Consider the following 26,305-nt stretch of genomic DNA (forward strand, 5'->3'; position numbering starts at 1 on the left):
TCTGTCGTTGAGAAGGAAGATTTTTAGACTGTAGTCACAAACAGTGCCCAACACTAAATGGGAATTACCTTTCAAGATGTGGACAACTTCGAGATTTTACAGAGAACATTTGTGTGCGTGATGTATTTTCACTTTACTGTACACAACAAAAAGCTGAAATGTAGACCTTCGAAGAGGTTGACGTTTAATCTTTTCCTGTAATAGTTTAATTCATAAATTCTTGAAATGAGAGGTGAATTAGGAGAACTTGGTGACTTGCATTGCCTTTCTGCAAGCTAAAGAGGTTACACAACCAGGCAAACCCCTGAGCCCATTGAGATATTTACAGAACAGTTCACAAAAAGAAAATGTTTACAAAAATATTTTACACAATTACAAAAGGGGAAGAAGTGAGGTATAATTTATTAGAATAAATTTACTTTTTTTTTTCAAATTGTGCTACATTAAAATAGGTACATATATGCATACTTAAAGCTTAATTGGGGTATATTTATTATGAGATACAAATGAGAATAATGGAAACCTGCTATGCTATCCTCAGGAAGGAGGCAGAGTGGATTGGAAAATTAATTTGCAGTTGAGAAATTTGGCTGTCAAGTAATGGCATGCTTAGAAATACCATAGAAACATTCAAAAATCCTGCAGTGCACCTTCATCTCTGCACCTTATTTGAGCATAACTTTCTGAGAGTAATTTTCAGCCCCCTTGGTTTCCCTATTTGTAAATTAAAGCTGATAATTACTTATTACTTGTGGGGGTTTTATGAAGATTATTTGATTCTCATTCTGTTTCTAGTACATCGGTTTCAAAGCATAAAGTTCTGTATACATCTGAATAATCTTTTCATTAAAATCTTAGAAAAGTAAAATGTGCACAAAGTTCTCGTACCCAATGGAAGCTTCTGCAAATTTTTAAAGAAAAGAGAGTAAAACAGTTTCATAGCAGAGAGGATAAAACCTTCAGAATACAGGCTTTAACTATAGGAAGGATAGAAACCAGGTCCTCTAAGGTATCAAGAGGTGCTTGGTCTTGGGGGCAGCTGTTGAATTCATTCTTTTGTAGATCGTTTGGAGCCCAAAGTTGTACGTACTTGGTGAAGAGGAGGAAAAAGCTTTATTGTAGTCTAGATAGCAAGTATGGAAGGGTTATTTGCAGTCTTGCATGCTGCCTGTGGGGTTGGGGTGAATTCCCTTCCATTTAGCCTCCAGTGCTTTCTACTAGAAAGGCTGAATCTCACATTAGGGAGAGGTAATGAGGTTGAGGTTTATTTAAACAATGTTTGAAGCAGTAGTTGAACATAATTATTTTTTGTTAATTCACAAATTGTTTATTTAATAGCTTTTTTTTAAGTTTCTTGTATTTCACTTACTGTGAGAAATAATTTTTCACTAAAAATAATAGTGAAATAAGACAGTGCTTAGAAAGCTACAGAAGATCCATATCAAGACCACAAGATGCACCTAGGGGAGTAAAATGCTCAGAATGTGTAGATGTGCTTATTCAGTTTTGGCCTTGGGAACAAATATCATGAAACAGGATTACAAATCTTACACATAGATATATTTGGGTTGTTAATTATAGATAAATGTATAACATGAATTCTTTTCAAAACTTTTCCACAGTAAAACTCAAAATGTAATAACAGCTTAACTGGGTGTTCGTTTTGTTTTGGTTTGTTTTTTTTTTTTTTTTTTTTTTACCCTTGAACGTTGATTTTTCTGGTATAGCTGTGCTAACACCAAATTAACAAATAGCAAAGTAAAACATATTGATGGCATGATTTATGGTGAAATAAGATGAATACAGTTCTGCATGCAAATATATACGGACCTAATGCAGTGAGGAATTAGAAGGCAGTAACAGAAAGGAAATGAAGAGTTTATTGTTTTTATAGCTCTAATATCCATTAAAAGTTAGTAACACAGCAGGTGACAGTTTGGGTAAGTGTAAAGTGAATGTTTTGAAATAAATAGCAGTTGGGTGACCTGGGATGTCAGGGCTCTAGACAAGGGTGTGTGTTTGTCAATATATCCTACATGTTTTACAGACTCCTCAGGGAACAGGGGAAGATACAATTTCACCTTTTCTGTGCCAAAACATTTTAATTATATCTTCTTCCAAGTACAGCGGTTCAGTAACCAAGGAGCTGACATTGATGCATGTGTTGATAAAGCTGCAAACATTCAAAATGAGATTAACAAAGATTTTGAGGAAAGGGTGACAGCTAATTTTGCACAGTATTCTGCATCTAATTCAGGTCAGTGTAATGATAGAATATTTTATAACTGTTGTGTCATCCAGAGGGACTTTTATGAGGCTTTGTGTTTTTGAGTATTTGTGTGTATGAAAGTGTAGTTCTTAATACATCATTCAAACAGGTTATAACTTTTTTATTGAACATCTATTGGTTGTAGCCATAAACAGGAATAAAGGTTAGCATTTAGAAGCAATTTTATATATCTATCAGCATTCATCATGGTGATAGTTTCCTTTTGTCTAATTCACCTTGAAAGGATTGACTTCAGCTGTGAAATGGGACCAAAACTACCGTATGCATTTTGCAGCACGGCTTAATATCTGCAAAAAGATCAGATGGAAGAAGTTATATTAAATGTTGTATTTAGATAATCAAATTGTAGTTTCTTTATATTGTGGGAGACCTTTTGAGAACTTTTCAATATATTTCTGCTCTATTCTCCTCCTTGTGTGAAGGCAACTGACATTCTTCTTTCACTTTTCTTTTTGTTTGTGAAATTTCCTTCTTCTCTCTCTCTCCTCTCTCTCTTCTCTCTCTCTCCTTTTTTCTTCTTCTTTTTTTTTTTTTTTATCCACTCACTTCTCCATCTGCTTTCACTTTTGTTTGCTTGGGCCGTCTCTCATCCCAACTTGATAATGAGGAATGCGGTGTGACCCTGACCTCTATCAGCCCATGCGTGACCTTCTGACTCCCCCACGTCACCTTTGACCTTCTCTTTGACAGCTTGATTAATTACCCTGTGTTATGATTTATGAGTAAGTGCTATGTAAAAATAATAGACAACAGGTGGTCCTCTAAAAAACTTTTTGTGGCATGTTTTCTTTTCCTGCCTAACTTGGTGAGCTATTTTAAGTCGGGAACTTGCCGGGACAATGTGTGTTTGGCAGAAACGCAGCATTTTTACACACTTGGACACCGCACTGGAATTTGGAGCACTAAGAGTTGAGGTGTAAAATATTGGGATGAAAATATTGCAAAATGTTAGCGGGGTGCACTTGCCAAAACGTACATTGCGTGGAAACAGAAAACGGAGTCAACTGACATTTCAGGCGTTTCAGTCTCAGGTCACGTCTTGAGAAAATTGCTCAAATAATGGAGGGGGTATTTTTCAAGCTGAGCTGCATCTCCAACAGCTATGTTTACTTTAACGCTTCACTAGTGACTTCTGATTGGTTGTCATGACCTCATCCCACTGGTGCACCTAGGATGTCGCAACGGCGACATGTACCTACCCTTCTCGCGAAAAAGCTGGGGAATAAACAGAACGTACATCTTTCCAAAAGGTGGACGGACATGGCTGTGTCCATTTTAACCACGGGCAGGTTTAAGATCTAAACACTTCGAGTTTACGTTTCCCGTGGGGATTAACTCTGGTCTTGTTGCAAATAACGCAACTAGGAATCTGAACTTGAAAATTCAAGATTGATAAGGCGTAGGAAAAGGATCTCTTTCAGACCCTCACTTGTAGTCCAGAAAGATAGTAACATAGGTCAAAAGACTCCGCTCCAGCCGCTGACCTCCCTGGTCGCGTATGGTGTCCCATCTCGGTGGATTAATATGCAGAGCTGTTTGCTTCCAGCTCATTATTCATTTGGCCAGGCAGAAGAGATTTCCAAAGATTGGGAATTCACCTCAAATAGTTCAGGGCTTGGCGGGGGGGGGAGGCAGGGTTTTTTTTTCAACTCTACTTTTACTGTCTGAGGCAAAAATTTTTATATTCCTTCAGTTTTGAATGTCCTGCTCAATTTTCAGTAAGAGACAAAAGTGCTTTTTCATTTACATGTTACCTGAATAAGGCTCTTCTGCATTTTTCTGACTTCGTAGTAATGGTATTGCATCTCAGCTTTGTGATATTTGTTATTCTTTCCAACATTGGACTTTTTCAGCTTGATTCCTTTTAGTCATAACTTGCTGACTAAATCATAAAACAAGTATTATTTATATTTGTAACTATTTTTGAACCTGAAAGTAGAGTTTGCACACAGTCTTCTACCTTGGGAAGTAGCTACTTGGAGAAAGCTAGGAGACTGTAGAGATTACATTTTCCTATTAGCTTATCTTGAAGCATTAGAGTTCGAGGAAATATCTTTTAATAGAGTATTTTAGTTTGAAAGAGAAACCATAATTGTGTCCAGTGAACCGGTAGATTAGAGAATGAAACTGAGGTTTGTCGGTGTCTATGCTGGTTATTACACCTCATCGCAGGTGTACTAACAGGTGATGGAGACAAGCTTTGACTTCTGGATAACATCTGCATTCTCTCAGACGTGTGATAGAGCACTGGGCTTGGCTTGAAGCAGCCAGCAGAATATCTGAGGAGGTTCCCCCCGCACGCAAAGTTTAGCCTTGTGCTGTAAAATGACTTTGCACTTTACACAGTGCGTTTAGGATGACAGACAAGGTGAAGGGAAGCATAGTGCATCGTGTAAACAAAACAATCCGAGAACAGATTATTTTCTTAAGAGAAAATCTTGAGAGTTGTAAGCTGAGCTTTTTCCTTATTTGAGGGGAAAATTGTCTCTTATTATTATTTAATTACTGTAATTGTGCTGGCAGGAAGAGCCTGCTATCTTGGAAAAAAAATAAATAAATTTGTGAAGGGAGACACGTTATGCTGCTTAAAATATAATTGATAAAAAAACCTTTAATTGATTTATGAAATAGTGAATTTAAAAATGGAATCATATTTCATCTGTTGATGTCTGTGTGAAAAATTGACATTGTGTCCTCATAAAATTGGACAAATGAGTCATGTAATTTTCAGTTACATAATCAATAACTTAGACAAATTCTACTTCTTTGATGATTTATGTGTCTGTTTTGTGGTGAGCTTAAAGTGAACACAGAGTTTCGAATTCCTGTAACACTTGTAAACCTGTAATAAATACACGAATTTTGCGTTTGGCTTTGTATAGAAAGCAAGAGGGATCGATACGCGGAATGTCTCTGTTCCAAGTGAGCAGGTCGAGAAGATGAACGGCAAACAAAGCAGCGCCTATTGCGCGCCAAAGCCGCCAACGTGCTTCACACAAAGAATTGTGAAACGCGGCCCCACTCGGTAGCTAGCGAGCTCCAAAATCACGCTTTCATCGGAGGTGCACAACCTCGTGCTGTTTCTAAATAGATGTGCTAAGTGCCGCTCTCCTCTGTGGTAGATACTGAGTTTGGGGGTTTGAAAAAATTTTTTTTTTAAGTGGAAGTTTCTATGTACGGCTAGCAGAGGCTTAGCGCCTGCTAATTTATAAGGTGTCTAATAATGGCATGGTTAAATTCTAAACTGTCTTTTCTTTTGTTTTCCGTTTTTCTTTGCTCAGCTTATTCATCTGTTTATTTATTTATTTATTTATTTCAGCTCAATTCACTTGGTAGGGAGGGCAGGGAAGAAACATGACAGGAGACCACTTACTCATGGCACAGAGTCTAGTAAGGAGGCAATTTTCTCTTTGGCCTATGGTGACCTTTTTTGACTATGTTCCTTACACCAGAGACAGTGTACTGAATGCCTCTATTTCACCCTGTTTAGCAGAGTGCAACAGTGTCCTTTAACTTAGTTTTGGTGGGAGGAGAAGCTATGGCAGAAATTTGAGAAGGGCGTGAAAAGTTGTGCAGGCACAAGGAAGAGGGGTAGGAACTTCCTTCAAATGTGATTTTAATAACTAGTCGAGTGTGTCCAACTGTAGAAAATCACCAAGTGACAATCTGTCTACCTGACAGTGATCACAATGCGTTACAAGATTTTTGAATAGCTTTACAGATTAGAATAAAGCAAGTCCAAATAAAGTATCTTTTGTTGGTGTAGATTTGGTTTACTCTGGTCAGCTAGGTATGCGAACTTCTTTGATCTTCTGGCCTAGCCTAAATGCAAAATTAAGCATCAAATAAAAACGTAGAATAAAGCTGTTTAGTTAGATAATTAATATAGACATTTTCAAAAAGTAAGTCTTTATTTTAAAATTCGCTTTTGCAAGACAGCTTGGTTTTCATTGGAACCCATAGTAACTTTAAGGACTCATCTGTTAAATGCATGTGCTTCTCTTTTCTCTCTGCATTTACGATTATAACATTCACAAATAATACAATTGTTATAAGGGTTACCATCATTTAAAATCATAATAAAATAATGAGCTGATTAATTCAAGGTTTATTTCTCATTCAGAAATTCCTGTATTTTTCAATCAGCTCATTTTCAGAGGCACAAAAATGCAGCTGGTATGTTCAAAAGCATCCTGCAGATCACAAATTTTCTCTGTATTTTTGAATGCAGGACATAATCCCAATGAAGTTTTAGAGCAGATTTAAAGAGGTACTTAAAAGTCATCCGCACAGTAAGAGAGTTGACTTGTAAGCAATAGCAGTGAATCAGTTCTGGTATAGATTCATTGTTACTGCCACTGTTGGTTTGTGCATGGTGTGCTTGTTGTCAGCTAGACAAAAGGTTTTACTATTTTAAATTGTGCTGAATAGTTTTATGTAATATATATATGAAATCACTCCATCCTTTCTATTATAAAGGTTTTTATTGGCTGGGCATAAACCTTCATATTCATCATTCTGTAGACTTCATATAATATTTTGCTTTTGCTTCTAGTACTTTTTCTGGGAAAAGTCATATAACATGCTTACGAATAACAACAATATATTAAATTATATTAAAGATAAAACAGGCAACCTTTCTGATGCTGAGGGATGTGTATATGCATAAAGACGTGCACAAACATATTCACACATAATATTCCTTTCAATGACAAAAATGAAACAGAGAATATTCTTAAAATATTCAGAAAATTACATTGTGTGAACTTACTGAAATAAATGTGTACATTCTTAAGAGTATTAAAGTAAATTCAAAGAATTTTCAAGTATTAAATCTCCCTTTTCATATTCCTTTTTTTGTCTCTTCTAAAACAGGAAGGCTATGGAGTAATAGTACTGAATCCCAATGAGAACTATATTGAAGTGGAGAAGACAAAAGCCCCAGTACAGCTGTCTTCTGATAGCTCAGATGAACCTGCAGAAAAGAGAGAAAGAAAAGATAAAATCCAGAAGGAAACAAAGAAGCGACGCGACTTCTACGAAAAGTATCGAAACCCACAAAAAGAAAAAGAAACAGTGCAGATGTATATTAGAGTAAGTTCCTTTTAGTTTTGTTTGCCTTTCTTGAATAATGTATATACACGTTTACTGCCTGTATTAGTATACTTGGAAGAAAAAAAAAAATACACACATTACTTTAGATGGCATTCAGGGGTTCATTCAAAGTGCCTGGCTCTTTATTCTATTGATATTTTTTATCATTTATTGAAAGGAAAATTTGGAAGAGTTACAAAACATTCCTTTCTAATTTCAAAGTGGGACTTCACATAAACCCCAGAGAAACTCGCTGATGCTATCAAGACAGAGAACGATTTAAGGAAGACTTCGTAAAAATAATTTTATAAACAGAGGTGTACATAAGAAACATTTTCTACTACAGCTTGGCAACGTATTAGCTCAACAACGTCATGCATGTATTTATTAAATTGTCTTATATTGGGAAGGGCGGTAGTTATAGCCTGATAGTTTTAACGTATTACCTGCTGAATTAATAACGTATTGTCGAAAACACCGGTGTTCATCTTGTGTGGTAGCAGATTTACCCTGTAAGGTATTGTTTTCGTATGAGCAGCCATCCATTGTGTTACAGCTAAACTTCTGAAGGCAGATAAAGGCGGAGAGTTATTAATATCTTAATAAATATTTAAGCCAGAATAGTTCAAGAATGGTGTAATGAGGAAACTCTGTCCCTTGCTCTTTTCTTACTCAGTGAACCTTTGCACTTTGTAATGCTACCAGCATGGGATCGTTATAACAGCGCTACCCAAGGATTTCTAATTCTGCAGGGGGCACAAACAATATTATTTGCACTTTGACACATTCTGCTTCATATACATACTATGCATTATACATTCTAGACTGAGTCATACGGTTTCCAAAGCCATTATTAGGAAAGTTAGCATTTTCAGTCAATGGCAAAACATGTCAGAAATGCCACAATGAGTTAAAATACTAAAAATGTGTAAGCCTTTCTCATGTGAAATTGATAAAAATCCAGCAAAACAGATGTTAGAATTATTTTAAATTTTAATGTATTCCTGTTAACTGTAGTTTAAAATACAATAATTTATAGGAGAAGTACAGCTTTACAAGCTAGCTAAAGATTTTGAAACCTGGCTGTGAGACTTATTAATAGCATAAAATATTATTGTATCTTTTGAGAAATATCTCGTTACTGAGTATGGGAAACAACTGTATACGCAAATATATATTCAAAGTGATCAACAGGGCACACTTCTTTCTTCTAACTGTTGCTTTTTATGAGCTAAGCCATTGTGGCACCGGTCGGTCCCTGCCTCTTATGAGAGAAAACTAGATTCGTAGCAAGGGTGCTTCAGAAGCTGGTGGATATTGTATATTCCAGAAATGCGTGTAGTCAGCATGCTGGTCTAGTGTCCCCATGTTGAAAGCGAACCTTTTGTAGCAATTTCACCTTCTTGTGGTTCTCTTGCTTGATGGGGCATGAAATTTGGCTTCAGGAGGTTTCACACACACACACCCCCCAAAACACAAAATGCATGACTCCATATTGTTTTCTTTATGTGAATTTATTTCTTAAAGATGACTGTTGACATTCCTTTTATTCTATTTCCTTCAAACCAAGGAGACAAATAGGGTAAGTTTTAGTGAAAGTATATGTGTCGATCTCCATTCCTTGACAAATTAACTGAAATCGGCTTTTCTGATACAATTGGTGTTGTAGTCTGAAAGATTTTTGTTTCTTTTTCTTTCGTAGACTCTAATACAGGGTCTTTTTTTGAAATAGAGTAAAAAACACTCTGTATTGGTACATGGCAGGATAAATTACTGCTATTCACTTGCCTATCCGTTTCTGCAACAAAACCGGGCTACCCTTAGGGCGCCATTTGCTCTGTTGGACAGAACTGTCACAGGTGGTTGCAAGGGGAATGGTGAATTCAGCATGCTCTGCTCTCTCTTCCTTTTCCGTGGACACAGGTGTATTAGTCTGGCTTCGTGTAGCACGTAACAGGCAAAATGGTACAGTGCCATATTTAGAATGTATATTTGGCCTGTTGAGCTTGGACATGTAGGATTATGCATGCTCCAGAAAGCACTCTTTGGTCGCTCCCTGGGACTTACTGCTAGGTTTATCTTAGCCACAGGTTGCTATGAGGTATGGTATTGAAGCTGACTGTGGGTATTCTCAAAGGGCATTTTAGGTTTAAACTCTGTTTTTCTGTGGTATAGACTGCCTTTGACTCACTGGGCTCTTGAGAAGTTAAAAAACATACTGTCACCCCAAAGAAATATTAGGGGATAGTATCTGCTTTGATAGTAATATTGTTAAAGAATTTTGAAACGCTTCAGTAAGCCTTACAGGGCAAAGGGCTGGAAAGAGACTTAAGTGTAAACTTTGGTTTCCTCACAAGGCTGTGGCAAATACATTCATTGAAGTACAAACAAGCAAAAAGACAGGACATCCACAGCACCTAATGTTGAAGGAAAGTTTGTTTGTGTCAAGCATACTGGAGAAATTGTTTAAGACTGCTCATAAGTAGAAATAGATAATCTCAGTTGTGCTCATTTAGGGTTGCTGAGATCTGTTGTGATCTGATGAGGAAGTGCCTTTTGAACACACTAAAGCTGTCTGGATGATGCTCTGCCTTGTGTAGCTGGACATTCCAAGATTTGGAGAAATGTAACTCTTCCATTATTCTTTAAATATTTTCTTTGTTTTCGTAGAAAAATACAAATACCTGAGGTATTCAAGAATAAGAGCAGAGCCTTAAAATATAAAATCTTAAATTATGCTATATTTTCAAACAAAATGAATATAAATAAAAATGACTATCAGAGCATGTAGTGTATTAAGATGGTGCATAATGCTTGAAAGATCAAAGTACTTATTGTTTCATGCTGTAAGTTTCCTTAACTATGAAATAATGTACTTTCTGGCATACATTAAAGCTTGTTAAAGGGACTGATTTGGTCTGGGCAATAAACATCAAGTCAAACATTATGGCAGAAAAACCTGCTTAATATGTTTTGTAATAAGACAGAATTTTTTGTTCTTGAAAACATCTGCCAACTGAATTCAAGAGTGAAGACAGAAAATGTCATCAATTCAGTAACAATCTTATAAATTTGGTTTCTTTCTGAGCAGTGCAAACCAAGGAAAAAACTTCTTAGTAATCAACATTGACTACAATACTTTATAGAATGATTAAACAAAAACATTTTACTTTTATATAATGTGTTAATGAATGCATAATGAATTTTAATACTCTTACTGTTGAGATTTTAACAGGCGTATTGCAGCAGATCATTTTTAAAAGCATCTGTTTTTTAATGTGTTGAATTGTATCAAATAGCTAAATATGTACATACGTGCTTTTAAAAACATATTTCTATCCCTACGTATAGATATTACCTAACATTTTTTCTTAGACCACCAGAGGCTGCTGCTGTACATATTGGCTATTGCTTCCCCTGGAAACTTAGTACCCTAGCCAACCTTCACGTATTGCTGAGCTAAAGTCAAAATTTGCTGTTCTCTAGCCTTTTTCTATGGCAACAGATCATACAGGCTTAAAAGTGACATGATTAGTCTCTCCATCCTCCAAGCCATCTCCCACTTCCTACAGATTCTCACATTGACAGTGTCTTCTCTATGTTACAAGACACTTAAAAATGTAAATCAGTGTTTGTCCCCTTCTAAATAGCATGCACCACTTAAACATGTATACTGAATGGATCCTGAAATGTTATTAAAGAAAAAGTATAAATCAGTTATAATAATAGTAATTTGTAATAATGTCATCATTGCCAGAGGAGTTAAAGGCAAGCATTACAGGAAGAAGTAATATCTTTTATCAGACCGATCGATGGGGTCAAGTTTTCTGGACAAGAGGGATAGGCTTTTGCTACGCCTGTTCCTGGGAATTTGTCAGTTTTTTTTCACTAAGATTAGCTGTTTAATAAAGATCATTTTTATTGCAAATTTTATTTCTACTATAGTACAACTTACAACAGTGCTCTTTATACTAGTAGCCTATCAATGGAATTAAATTAATTTTGGATAGTACTTATTTTTTCATAAATAATTTTTCTCACTTTTTGTGAGAGATTAAATAGAAAAGATCATGTGCAACTATTTAACGCATTTTACTAAAAATGGATGTATCAGGTTAATCCTACCAGTATTTAGAGAAAAGTGGTAACAAGCAAGTTTATTAACGCAAGGTTAAATATTTAGTAACTGCTGGTGGGCAGGAAATCCTGGCAAGAGCGTAAGCATGGCTGTGCCATTTCTGCTTATTGTTCTGTAAGAATGCCACAAGGCATCGCCTGCCTTAAGGTCACGGCAGAGTGTCCGCTTGTGCCTGCTGACCTTTAAATGCAGCAGATTTCGTTCTGAAGATTGAGCCTTTTCCTGAACGGAGTAGCCTCGCTTCCAGCTAGCTACCTCGGGGTGGGCTGCGTGGTCGTTCTTGGACAGATGCAGGCTCCCTTTACCTGCACTGTGACTTGGCAAGGAGTGAGCCTGCTCTGATCCAAAACCTGCGCGACTACATGAGTGTGCTGCTGAGCCCAAACTAATAAGCCCTTTATTGCACCAGAAGAGACAAAATGATAAGCGCTAAACTAACAGCTCCCAAGAGATTAAGGGACATGCTCAGGTTCAGAAAAAATCTGTGGCAGAACTGAGAATAAGAACTCAAGTATCCAAAGTTTCATTCCAATGTGTATATGATAAGAGCTTTTCTTCCCTATTATAAAGTGTTAATTTCTGTTCTGCTTTACCGATAAAGCTGAAATAGCCTATGATATTAGTTTGTTCATATTTATATTTGAAAGCTCATTATTTCTTTCTGGTTTTGTGAGTTCTTTCACTTCTAAGCAACAGAGGAATCATCCTGACAATGGAAAACTTAGGAGAAGTGCTTGGAAACTTCCATGGTTTTCATTTTCTTTCCCCCACATCCCATTAGACTTTCAGAGTTAGAACCAAAGAAACAAACAGACTGCAATTCAAGTGCTGGGGCATAAATGTCTAGTGATATTTTAGGTGCCCTGGGGTATTTGGGGCACCTGCAGTGATCTGGCAGATGTGTTATAGGACCTGCAGGAGGCCCGCATCCCACTGGCCCAGCAGCTGGAAGCCAAGTGTAATACTGTAAGGCATCTAAAATAGCGCTGGGCATCAACAGTGACACCCCTGAGTCATTCCAAGAGTGTCAAATAAGTTTAAACTCCTATAATAACTTCTATTCATCAGGAAAAAAATAATTATAACATTTCCTTCTGTAGTCACTGCAATGAACAGACACCTTTATATTAAATAGCTGGAGTATGTAGGGTTTAAAATATAGTATGATTTAGCTATTTAGCATGTGCAGTTATACTAGGTATTTTTAGAAATCCTGAGTTGGTAGATACTTCTTATAGTGTGCTTTACCTTTATGTAATGTGTCATAGAATGGTTCTATGTGTTACCTTTTCCTTAAGCAAGCAAGAAACAGAAAAGCAGATAATCACCAAAGGCAGATTTTGCATCTCTTCCAGAGCACCACTGGCTGGACATTCTGCCTTACCCTTTCTTTGTTCTGCATTTCACAAATCTAGTTTAATCACAGAGAAGGAATAAATTGGGGCCATCTAGCTTTTGTGTCTTTCATTATATGATGTCGACAAAATGTGTGTTGTTAGATCCAGCTCCTAGAAGTGAGGCAAGCTGTATGAGTTTCCAAAAGAAAGAATCAGCTTGCATCTCTCCTCCCACCGTGAGTTCGGTAGTACTCCTGTTGTTCTGAAAAAGAGCTTCTCTTACAGGTCATCCAAGTCATCCTTCCTTTCAGGCAAGATGCAGGCTTAGTAAACCTGGGCAGTTAGTGAGCTGATGGTAAAGCAAACTAGCTCAGCAGAAGGCAGACCTACTTGTTGAAGACAAGGGTGAATAGAATTATTCAAACTTACACTCAGATACTGCCTATCTTGATTGTGGAGCTATAGCAGTTAAGGACTGAAAAGACCGAGTAGGTCATGCAGGCCATCCTCCTGCCGGTGCAGATTGGTCTGTGTAAGTGTCCTTTATCATTTATCAAATAGAACCAAAGGATGTACCTTTAACTAATACCCAAAACAAGAATAATAATTTCTAACTTACTGTACACAGTTATTGCATATTTTGATACTAGATTTGAGTGTGTTTGGAAAAACGGCAAAATAAACATTGGCAGGAGGTCAAGTGGTAATATATACCCTTTTTGCAAAATGTTTCTTTTCTTGAGTATCTTTTAGCCAGAGAGACCTTCATATAATGAGAGTTCTACATGCCTACGTGGGAATTAATTTTTATGTGATAAATTTATTTAGTATCTCTTAGATATGAGTGATACTGTTGCAAAATATTTTTTTTAATGGAATATCCCCTCCACTCCTTCTTTCTAAAAATATTTATGGATATTGAATAGGATATATGAGCTCTACCCTGATGCATGGAGGTCAGGAAAACAACATTTGTAGAGACCTAGGAAATGAATGTCAGCAGCCAGGGAACTGGGACACAGGATACAGTACATTCAGGGATGTCGTTTTTGCCTGATTTGCTACGGAGAACAAAGTGAAAATACAGGAAAAATATGAATAGCAAATTCTAGATTTTGGAGGTTAGATGACTACCTGACTGGTAGTTCCCTGGTAGTTTGCTTGGCAGTCTACAGCAGTAACCACTGTCAGATGTGCTGGAAATAGTAGAAGAAACCATGACATGGAGGACTCTGGAATAATCTGCCCTGCAATTGGTGTGTGACTTAAAATTTGAAAAAAATAATTATTATAGCCTTTTTGTTTGTTGTATTTTAAAATCCTCTTGAGTGAAGGATTTTACTAAATCCTTACTTTTTGTGAATGTACTTACTGTGTGAGTAATTAATTCTACTATTTCGAATTACTTGCCTCTTGAGAACAAAGTTTATCTTTTTAATCAGTTTATTGTGGTCCCTTTACAGGCAAACAAATATGCTTCATCATGAGCTCATGTCATGAACTCAGTTCTTGCTGTGCCCTCGTGAACACCATAGCTGATCAACATGCCATGAGAAATACCTTTTACTAACTTCAGCTTCTTTTTCACAATGTCAAGACAGAAGTACTTCTTAAGATATTACAATATCTACAGCCACCACTTCTTTAAATTTTGAATAATCTTCGCATTCTGCACTCTCAGTTGAATCCTTGTTATCTCCATTTTTTCTCCTTGTTTAAAATGCTAAATTGCTCAAAAGCATTTTGTGACTTTTGTGCCTTGTAGTGTGAGGAATAGGTCCTCTTTCCTGAATTGTTTGGATGTTTGGATACTGTTCTAGACTTTAAAATTTAGCAGTTCTCATTCTCTTTCTGTGTATTTCTGATCAGTACTTGCAAGGCTGAATTAGTCAATACACAATGAGATTTATTTTCTTTATAATCAAATAATATTTGAATTATTTTAGAGAGTTTTCCCAATAGATGGCACTGCTGGGAATGAAACTACTGAAAAAAGTAAGACTGAGTTCCACACAGGGTTACTGAGAATTAATGTATGTTTAAGAGCCTAAGGTTTTTCTAGGCTTTTTTAGAACAGTTTGGGAGCTTCTAGTTTGGTACTTTTGGCAAAAGCATGGAACAAGAAAAACATCACAACCATACTAAGTAGGTTCTTCAGGAAGCAGAGGAGGTCTCTTCATCTGTAGCCTTTTACAGAGCTAAGCATGCTTTTATAACTGCTAAGCAGAACAAGTCATTATCATTTGGGCATGGGAATTGTGCATCAAGATAAAATGGGCTCCACTTTCTATTCTGTTGATATATAGCATCACAAGAATGATTCTCAGTTCACTATCAGAATGTGCTGCAATAACTTGCAGTTTATATAGACGTGTCAATTTTTATAGCAGTTTAGTTATTTAATAGACTACTGTTTGGATTGCTAAAGCAAAAATATTAGTTCTGTTTTTGTCATCTCCCTATTTTATTAGGAATAAATGGAAGAGTTGTGCTGTCCTAAAAGATTTACTTTACAATTTACGTATTTTGTAATATCTCTTAATTTTAGTCAGGCCTTAATAAAATACCTGTAACACAGTGTGAGTTACAAATATTTTTTGCAATTATTTTTGCACTTGGTGGCCTGAAACTAAGGAGAAAATACAGGAGCAACCTTGTTAGTAGGGGAAAGCAAGTAGGTCTGTAACAGGAGGGTACGTGGTAGCTTACCAACAGAACTTGTAGCAAGGGGTCTGCTTGAGAAAAGTTGTCTTCGTAAAGCTTCTGAATTCCCAACCTCAGCTAAAGTAGCCGTCTGTGAAGCCCCAGGCGTTTTGAAGGCTGTGACCATTTCTATGCAGTTCACCCCCGCACACGCGAGCACACACGTGCACACAGTCTACATGAAAGTTCAACAAGCCTACACATGCTTGAGTGTTCAGAGTCCTACAAGCTCTAAAGGACATGCTGTCTGAGATAACGTTTGCAAACGTAGGATATAGACAACAGGAACATTTCCTGTTATCAAAAGCAAAGATTTAATCAGTAGATCCAGTCATATAGTAGAGCAAGTAATTAAAAAAGTAGTTAGTCAGACAATATGCCTGGCACTCTGTAAGCATATGTAACATATTTGTTCTTTAGAAACTAGTGCTTCCTTCCACAATGTTTTTTCATTAGTATCTCCTATCTTTTCCACCTGCTGTGTAACTGAATAATCTGATTTCATTGATCTTGCAAGTTCAGATTATACCCTAGTAAAATGGGCAATGGACTATGTCACTCAACTGTGCCACAGCTACTCTGTTCTCAACTTAGTAAAACAGAAATCTTAATAATTGCATGTAGATATTGTTAAGAATATATATATATTTTTAGTGGTCTGGTTTGCTGAGAAATTCTTTCCGATTTTGTGAATTAAGTAATGATGAAGACATTTAATATAGCTTAGACTACAGAAATACTTTAGAAATCTGTTTTCTAGATTCTGCAATTAACTTTGTGGCCTTATCCTTTGGTAAGTCAGTGCCCTTTTACATTCCATCTTGCAGTACGCTTCTCTGAGCCTTGGATACTGCCCTTTATTTCTCGGAAGGGCTTTTCTGTTATTTGAAAAATGAACACACACATCTGATGACAGGATCATGTTATTCATCATGTGTCCTTCACACTGGCTGCCAAAAAAGGGTAGGCTTATGTTTAATGTCTGCTGCTTATTTTTAAATCCTTAACAGTGAAGACCTTGGCCATATATAAATTCCTCCTCGTTGAGATCTGTCAAGTTTTCAGACATTGCTTGCTGTTTAAGGATCTTACTGCTATGTCTTAAGTGGGCAATTGAGTTATTGCTCTGATGGATCTTAGAATAACAGAATCTGATCTGATCATGGTATCCACTTCTAGAAAGGCATCTTAAAAACCTTTCTATTATTGGTGATTGTTGTTCATTATCTTCTTCTACCTTTTCCTCTCCCTTTCTATTTTGAACTGCCTCAGCAACTGATAGAGTTTGGTTGATCGTTAGTGGATTTTTATCCTCATGTGCACTAGATAGAATATTGTCACCAGAGTGGAATTTTAGATACTGTTATTATTCTGTTAATATTATGGTAATGTAGCCATAATGTAGTGTTCTAACAACATTATGAAATAATGTATTTTTCTACCTGAAGATAAAGTGAGTGGATGAAATTTGGGTCTCTTAGAACCAGGAAAGACTACCACTGCAAAAGGTGACCGCTGCCTCAATTCTGCTGAGGGGCCACAGACCATCCAAAAGTTGACAAGAAAAAGTTGTGGCATGAAAATATTGTAAATGAGTACATGTCCTCAGTGGTCATCTGCAGGACCTCTCTGGAGTGTATGCGGAGTTGCTTTATCTTAGATGCAGTACTCTACCAGGCAGTTCAGGTTGAGGGAATTTACACAACATATGTTTTTATGGCTCCGTGATGCTGAAACTATAGAGCTCTGTCTTGTTTGTTTTGATTAAAAGTACCAGGCACAGTGCTTACAACCTGTCCTGGCTGGCATTGCTTTGAGCCAGCTTGCTCGTTGTGCCAGATGACTTCCAGAGGTCTGTTCTGATGTATCTGGCTCTGTATTGCTGAGGTCCACTTCAGTCTTCAAAGTAGCATTCAAGTTGGGCATAAGTGATGTGGACATTGCCAAGGGTGGTGAATTGACCTATTTCAGAATATTTGGCACTAGTAACATTGTGGTTGGTCATCCTCTTCTGAGGAGTAGGCTCAGGTGACTAAGACCAAAAAACCCCTCCAGACAGTGATGCTATTTGGCATTTTTAACATGGGCATATTGAGCAGAACTTTCAGGATTTCCTTAGGAAAGATGAATTCTTAGCAGATCAGATGCTTAAATTTGCTTAAAGAGCTAAGAGCAGTACAGCAATAAGATTTTTTTTTCCCAGATGTTTTCTAGACTTTTACTAGCATGCCCATTTTTACATGATGGGAAGGATAAAAGTACTGCCCATGTCCTTCTTACTCCCTCTTCTTTGTTACTTCTTCAGCAAAAAAAGGATTTTGTCTATCTTGTTAATCTGAGTTTGCAAACTTCATTTTAAACTACAAGGCAGTTCTTAAGTTTCTGGAACACAAAAAATACCCTGTGACAGTCAGACTGATTATTTGCCAAATGTTTATTTAGAAGAGGATAGGCATGGCAGAATTAAAAAGACTACATTAAAAGCATTAGTGAACAGCAGCTTAACTAAGACTATGAACACAGTTCTTAGAAGATTTTGTCTACACTGTCAATTTCAAAGTGAAAACGAAATCTCTACCTCGACTGCACACCAATGCTTTAATTACAAGTTGCCTTAAAACCCTTGGACAGGCCCCCAGAGTTTCTCTTCATCTCTTAAACCTATGCCCATGTTTATAAAGGTTTACAAATTTGTTAGGGTTCTCTTGTCCCACTGCGTGCCTGACAGCTTCTTGTGAATGCAAGTTATTGGAAAAAGTCTGTTCATGCAGGCACCTGCATCATCAGCTCCAAAACTATTCTGTGCTGCTTAATGGAGAAACAATATTGGGTGTTCTGGCATTGTACTGGGGTATCTGGCATTGCAAATACGATCACGGTTTGGAGGATTTCCCAGACATCCAATAGGTGACAGATATCCTTATCGTTTACTGTCAGCTTTATTACTGAACAAGGTTTAAGATTTAAAATATACTTACAGAGAAACATATTTGCACCGACAGAGCTAAACTACAAAAATAGCGAGGTGTTCTTTGTTAAACGCTCTTCAACAGTTGTTAGCTGTAAGGTCTGTCCAGACTATTCCAAATTCTTGGTTAGCTTGCAGGCCTGGCTGATTATCCTCTCAAGGTATCCAGGGCTAACCAACCCAGAGAACTGTTGGACTTGCAAGGCAGCTACTTGCGGCATGAAAGGTGGCTCCAGAAACCAGCTCTGCTATTCTGTGCAACTTGCTTCTCCTGTAGTGCAGGGCAGAATGAATCTGCCTTCTCTTTTCCTATTTATCTGTACTTCATTCTCTATGACTGGGCGTTGGGGCATTACATGGCAATGTGGGGATTATGTTATTTCCTTGCAGCCTTTTCCTTAAGGTCTTGATTAACATTTCTATTATGTACTTTAATTAGTACGTTGCTGGCTTCACTGTGGCTTTACAGTCTCTTCAAAGCACAGGGGTGTTACTTTCTAAATTATGTCATGAGAAGTACTAATTGGATGAACACTTTTCAAGACTTAATATTGAGCAAGCTGTAGGCTCTACATAGTGTTTACACATTACCTGCAAACACAACAAAAAATAGATTTGAATTTCTTATTAGAATTAAGGAAATTCTTTGGCATTTTTTCACAGGAACCTTATGTTATCTTCTTAGTTCCTGGTGGCCCAACTGACTTCTCTGATAATTGCAATGGTAGAAGCTGTTCTGTTTGTGTACAGTTATTAAGGCCTGGATGTTCAAAATTATAATGATATATGGTTACTAACCACATACAAGATTTATATATGTGATAAAGACTGAAATTATGGATACAATCTACATGTTGCTTTTGCTAATCACTAAAAGTTTTCTTTCTCCTAAAATACTAAGGTGTAAAAAAACCTCACAGAAGAATGACCTGTGATGTTGAGCAGAAGAAGGTGCTCCCTCTATAATGCTTGCATGTTTTAAAGATGAGCTTTATTGGGTTCACACCAGCACTGATTGTGGTGAACTGACTTTTTTTTCTTTTTTTTTTTTTCCTTTTTCCTTTTTTTTTTTTTTTTTTTTTTTTTTTGAGACTGGTAATGGGGTAGAATGGTCAAATAAAGGAAATGAGATTTAACATTTATTAAATAAGTACAAGTTTTTGGTTAGGATTTTTGTCTATTGAATTTTGCCCTAGTGTATGATAGTATACACTAGTATACAACTAGTATAAACACGGAGCATATTTTTAAATACTGGAAGATTTATCTGTAATGGGGGCAGTTATGTATATATCACAGTAAAGAGAAGTTTAACAAAAAGAACTTAAAGGGTAAAATTATTTTTTTATTAAAGCACAATCAGGTCCAAACCTCCAAAACTAAGTTGTGAGTTTTGAATGCATACAGATTTCAGAAACTACTCTTCAAATCTACTATCTGAATACTACCTAAATCTGCTAGATCTTAATCCTTATGCTAAGATGCATGTCAAATAAATAGGGTTGGTTACTAAAGGATTAAAATGGCATCACAGACAATTTTTAACAGTAACACTAGCTACATTTTGCAGTTTTTTGAGGGTTGATTTTTGTTATTCCACCTTGCAACTTGGTAGATTTCATAATCTTTAAAAAATACATGGTATTCTCAAGATCATCAGTTATCTCTGGGATTTCTTTTCAATTATTGTTCAGTATGTAATCTCAATAAGACCCCCAACGTCTGGCCTGTGCTGCCTGAGTTAGAAAATTGCTCCCAATTTTCCAGTTAGGTCAACCAAAAAAATTAAGATATGATAGAGGGTCAGTGGAAGAAATTCATATCAAAACAACTCCTCACCATGTCATTATGACAACCTGCTGTAACAAATGTGCTTCTGTTTTAACTTATGACAATTAATTGCTAAAAGTAATTTAATCTGACAGTGGCAAGATGTTGAAAGACTCGTGAAGATGTCATAAAAGCGACCTTTCTGCCCATGTGCAACCAAAAGCCATTTTTAACAAGGAGTCTCAAAAAACAGTACAACTTCTTTTGTACTTTGTTAATTAGTTATTTATTTGAAACAATGCTCTGCCAAATATTGTCAGATTAGCTAGACGCCAGCAAGGTCACAGTGTGACAGTCTAGTCCTGATAATCTTATACTATATAAGAATTCTTTTTCTCTGAACCTTTTGTTCTGATATCCTGAGAATTACATTTCCTGGCTTTAGCATTTGTGCTAATTTAAAATACAGCCAAGCTGTCCGTTATGTAGTTGGATGTTTTGAGTTGTTAAAAAGTGACACTACGTTATAAGAAAAATTGGTAGTGTCTAATGATCTTAGTTTTCTATGATACACTGTTGCTATAATGCCAACACCCTCACTAATCTCAGCAAATTATTTACTTTAATAAATTGGTCAGCGTGAAGGAGTCACAGAGTTCAAGTTGTAAGCAAAATAAGTCATATGGTTGTTCTGAGGTTCAGTAGGTTTAAAGATCATTTCCTAACATACAATGTTAGGAAACAAAAATAATGGAGGTGGGCCTGTAAGTAAAATTCAGAAGTAGAAGTGAGGCATGAATAAGCCAACATTCAACTTTTCACAACTCTGAGTTCTGGGTTTCATTGTTGAAACAAAAAACAATGGAAAACATGAATCTGAGATTTGGGGTTGTGTCTGTTATTAGTTTGGATAATTATGTTATAAGCCAATGGCAGTTACTTCAAATACAATTAATTATAGTAGGCTAATAGTATATTTTAAGGCACTTTAGAAAATCTTTATAACTGTACGTTAAACAAATAGTGTATCAGAGTGCTTAAAGCACCAAAGCTCATACTTTTGAGCATATTATATCTTTGTTTCATTTAAATAACCACATCTGCGTGTATGTAATAAATAGAGACAAAAATAACAAAAAGAAAAATACAGAACGAAGCCATTCTATTTAGTTTAACTCATGTAACAGATACAAACTGCGTAACGGAGACTTTGCAGCCTGGCTTTGTTCTCAAACCAAAACTGTAAATGAAAATACTAAGTTGATATTTTACTTAAATGTGTTGAAGTTTGTTAGATTCATTGTTTCCTGTAGTGGGGAAATCTGCATTTTTCTTGGCCAAAATGCTATTTTTCTTGCAATAGCATGGTTAAAAAATGTCTGTTTCTCATTACAACATATAAACAGATTGAAAGAACTGGAAAGTTCAAGTACTTTAGGAAATAGAAAAATAACACTTTTGCATGACTTCTATTAGGAGTTTTTGAGTGTTTCACATGCATTCATTTCAAAAGAAATTCTTTTTAATATTTAGAAAAATCTTTATTATCATTAAAACAACTAGCATGGTCTCCCTTTTTGTTTTATGAAGATAATTCTTCTTGTAAAAGTATTGTTTTCATTTTTATTTACTTATCCCCACAATTAATCTACTAATTGCCAGAAACTTGACTGGTAAGGAAGACAGCTGTGAGTATAGAACCTGGTTGTCTGTTTTAGAAATGTTCTTTTGTTCAAATAGCTCAGTCACATAAAAGGCCATCCTTGGTAATGTACATTATGTCAGACAGAAATATATTGTGGGCAGAATCTCAACCGCTGGGACAAAGCAGTTTGGAAAGGAAAAAAAGTAAGTAAAGAGATTTTGGACAGATGCATGAAAAATGCAAGAATACTTCCAAACAGTATTGTATTGAAATTCAACTGCCTTAGGATTTTGGAATTTTTATCTCTTGGGGTCTCATTTGCCTAATTGCTGCAGTTCCTTAAATTACACCAAATACGTAAGTCCATGCATACCGGTTGGTAGATAACATTCTCAGCGAGTCATGGCACGGGGGTTCTCGTGTTAACTGCATAGGTATTTATCAAAAGCTGTGTTACGAAGTGGGTTGGTAGAGCTGTTCTGAGGAATTGCTGTTATACCTTGGGTCTGCCATGTTTCTCCTTACAGAATTTTCAAGCTGTTTGCCAGCAAGAAAGATGCTGCTTCAGATTCTCAGTTCGTTCACCTGAAACCTTGTAGATGATATAAAAAAGGGGAAAAATACCAAAGAGCAAGTAAGCAGAAGTCTGTCAGACTGCTAAAAGGGAAAACATTTTTTTTTTGAGTAAAACTTCCGTTGATTCATTTCCCTCCTTCCTCCTATTCTCTTCTCTTGCACCTTTTTCCTCTCTGTGAGTCAGCATGTTCTTGTCCCTAAACTATTAAAAAAAAAAAAGTCATATTTTGTATACACATCTCAGTCTTAACAATAAAATAATCAGCTTAGGTAACTTTTAGCATGTCTGTCAATCTGAAAACAGAATAAACAAAAAAAGATACTACACTATTAGGGACAAGAGCTGTTGTGAAGAAAGGCTTTTTTAACTGTCTGTGCTCCGGCTTGATAAAGAACGAAGGATCATTTTAAAAAATTAAAAAGGTCATTTATCAATTTGTGGAGACCCTAACTGTAGTCCCAAACAGAATGTTTAAAAAAAAAAAAAATCAAACAAACTTTTCCTGGAGATGACAATTCAGAGCCCCCAAGAAACAGATTATCACTGTTTTTTAATTCTTTTCTGCCTCCTTTCCTGCACTTTACTAGAAGACAGTTGGGTGGTGATGACAGTACGTGCAGCCACAGACTCTAGCAGAAGTAATAACAGGAAAGTCCAAACTGGGATAACAGGCTGACAAAGTTGTCTTAATATGGCTGACAAGCAGATACTTTAACCAGGGAGATGTGGCTGTAATAACATGTAAGATTTAATTAATTTAGCCTGAGATCTGGTTATTATTTTATAAACAGCAAGCCCCTTCAAGTTTTCAAGAGCATGGGGAAAATTTTTCATTCCCTGAACTTCAGAATAAAAAGATTAAGAGAGACTATTCAAAAAAAATTGAACAGAATGATGTTAGAACAGAAAATATTCACAGTATAGAAAGAGTAAGAGAGTCTTTGTTGTCTGGAATCACTGCAGATTTAACAGCACGAATACCATTTGCTGCTTCATTAGCTAGATGAGGGAGTTATAAGAAATACCAGCACTCAGGCTTCAGGGTGTAAGCTGATCACCTGCAGGATTTGGAAGGGATCTCTTGCTTGCCCTTCAGTTATTACAACGGCTGCTGTATCACATTGCACAGATTGCAGAGTTTATTGTAAGCAGTTTCGAAGCATTAAGTTTGGCCGCTGATAGAGATATGGGAAGGAGATGGATTGCAGATCTGCTCCTTTGTGGCATATCTTGTATTCCCATGTCACAAGCAAAATGTTACCATTTCTCTGCAAGAGGCATTAAGATTCTTTACACCCAATCAGCAGCAGAGCATCAAGGAGCTCTTTGTAAAAGGCTTTTTGTTTGTTTATTTTTGCACAGAACTTGAGCTCCACTTGCAGTGTTCTGTATTTTGTTTAAATGCAAAGCTAAGACGTTTTGCCTGTGGTGAGAACTTTCTAAACACGCGCATCTTCTCGCAGCATCTGAGAGGTCCTGGCGTGGCGACGGTCCAAGGGCCTCCTAACGAGGATCTGCGCTTGCCAGCACTGAAGTATATTGTTAGGTCAGTGAGGCATTAATGCAGCTGAGACCATTGGCACCTCTGTGAATAGCAGCGGTAGGCACTGACAACTTCCTTCCATAATTTCAAGCCGTTGTTGGCCTGTTGAGATGTTATGAATTAGGACTGGAGGCAGGTCCTGTGGCTTCGAGGGTGGAGAGGGGGTTTTGAATTCCAGGTTTCGTTTGTTACTCACCATGAAGAGGTGGTACAGGCACTCTGGAAAAGTCCTGAGAAAAGAGAGGAGAGAGGTTTTTCTTCGTTTGCTTTTTTTTATTTTTGTTTTTAATTCAGAAGAAGCTCTAAGTTATTGATCAGAAACTATATTAGCTGAGCTCCTAGCTGAGGAAAACTCTCTTTTCTGGCTCAAAATCAGTTGCTTCATTCTATTTCTTGTGTGCAATAGAGCTGGATATAAAGGGGAAAAGTAACTCCCTCGTACTGCCCAAAGGGAGATTAGGATCCAAGTTCCCTTCGTTCTCACATATATATAGCATAACTCTGAATTTTTATTTCCTGACCACCATCACTAGGGAAAGCCCAGCTTATGTCTGAAGTGGGAAAAGTGGGACACAATCTGAAGTAGTGCTGGATTGTAATTGTGGTGGGAATTGGGGAGAACATGGGCCCTAAGGTTCTAGGGGAGGGGCCAAATATGAAATGTTAAAATATAAGTTAACTGCTGATGTTGGCAAAGATAGGAACTAAAATCCAGTTTCTGCTCAGTCAGTTTGTTACTGATTGCCAATATTATGTATGAACTGTAGAAGCAAGGGTGTAACATGTGGGCTCATAGACACATTAGGATGGAACACACACATGCAGACTTCTTTATTTGAAGTAAAACATTGCTACTCACTGAAGCCTTTGGGGGAGTTATATTTACGGTAGAGTGAATCTTGGCATTTTGATAGGAAATAAAAGGTAGACAGTTTTGGAACATAATCTGTGATTCATCCAGTGAACTCTCCAACTCCTAGAAACCTAAGGACACATCCATTTTCCACTCTACTGCTATATATCATTTTGTTTTGAAAAAAAGATTGTTGTTGTGTCTCTCCGTATAAATGTATAGTTGTTCATGGTTAAAATAATCTTGCTTTCCCTTTGTCTCTTAAACAATAGATTTCCTGTTTATCTGATGCCTTTCCCAGACACCTTTTGGAGTCGGGAAGACTGGGCTATAGATGTTCTTCAGTATTGAATTAGGTGAAACTTGCTGTCTCTTCATCATTGTTCCATGGATGGTGACAATTTAAATAATTTCTCGGTCTGCCAAATACATTCTTGTTTTACTTTTTTATTTGGCTATTAGATATGCCAAGTATTACACATTTCACGCAATGCTTGCTTGTTTAGCAGGTTTGTCAAGATTGTCTGCCTTGCTGATAAATTGTCAGACATTTTGGAAGTGGGACCAGTCTATAACTTAATAGAATGCGTATTTAACTGCAGTGCCTAAGATTTCAAGTCTTCCTTTCTGCTTCTGACTGTGTACGCATAACAGCTTTTTTTATTAAGGTTTTGTAAGCAATATTGGGAACACTTCCATTACTGGCCCACTTCACAAACAAAACATTCAAGAAATTACACAGAATCACCTCACACAGAACCAGGAATAAGACTGAGGTCTGTGATACGAAAAACCCAACCTTAAGTCACTTTTCCATACTGCTTTCAGAAAGTATGTGCCAAGTAACAAACTTGGCTGTGCTGTTTATTATATTGCACTTTGCCAAACTTAGCTATTGTGATACCTGGTATCTACTTTTGTCTCAAAAGCAGCTGTTACTGCCAAAGTATGTATCTTGCTCCCTTCTTAGAGGTTACCCTTAAAAAGATAATGTAGTCATCTTGTTTTCCCAGTTATTCCTATGAGATAAGTGGAAGAAGCTTACATTTTTACACTCAAAGGCCCTTGGTTTAATCTCTGCTAAGGGAAAATACAACGTGACTGTGTCTGAATGCGTGTGAACACAGTTGTTGAATAATAAATAACATTGTTCGTAAACATTAAATTTTCATTGTTTTAGTGTTGAATTTTTGCAAATTCAGTTCTATGTTTACACAGAGCTGCAACAGACTTTGGTTACCATGAACCTAGTCTGCCACATGCATAGCTGATCAAATCCTGCTGTTCTTTTTTGTTTTGTTTTGTTTTCATGTAGCAAAATATGCAAATAAAATCTGTAGAGAGCCCATAGAAGAGAGAAATTAAATTTGTCATCCATTCAGACTTT

At 36.7% G+C, this 26,305-nt stretch overlaps 1 protein-coding gene across 3 annotated transcripts in view; it reads left to right on the top strand.

The window, feature by feature from the left end:
• Positions 1–26,305, top strand: part of ARB2A (ARB2 cotranscriptional regulator A) — a 266,771-nt gene that overhangs the window by 117,269 nt on the left and 123,197 nt on the right. For all 3 annotated transcript variants that reach the window (XM_062599538.1, XM_062599537.1, XM_062599539.1), the window contains one exon: positions 7,166–7,384. In XM_062599538.1, the coding sequence (XP_062455522.1) occupies positions 7,166–7,384 (219 nt within the window). The remainder of the gene's footprint in view (positions 1–7,165; positions 7,385–26,305) is intronic.

This window comes from Rhea pennata, chromosome Z, assembly GCF_028389875.1.
Source record: "Rhea pennata isolate bPtePen1 chromosome Z, bPtePen1.pri, whole genome shotgun sequence".
NCBI lineage: Eukaryota > Metazoa > Chordata > Aves > Rheiformes > Rheidae > Rhea > Rhea pennata.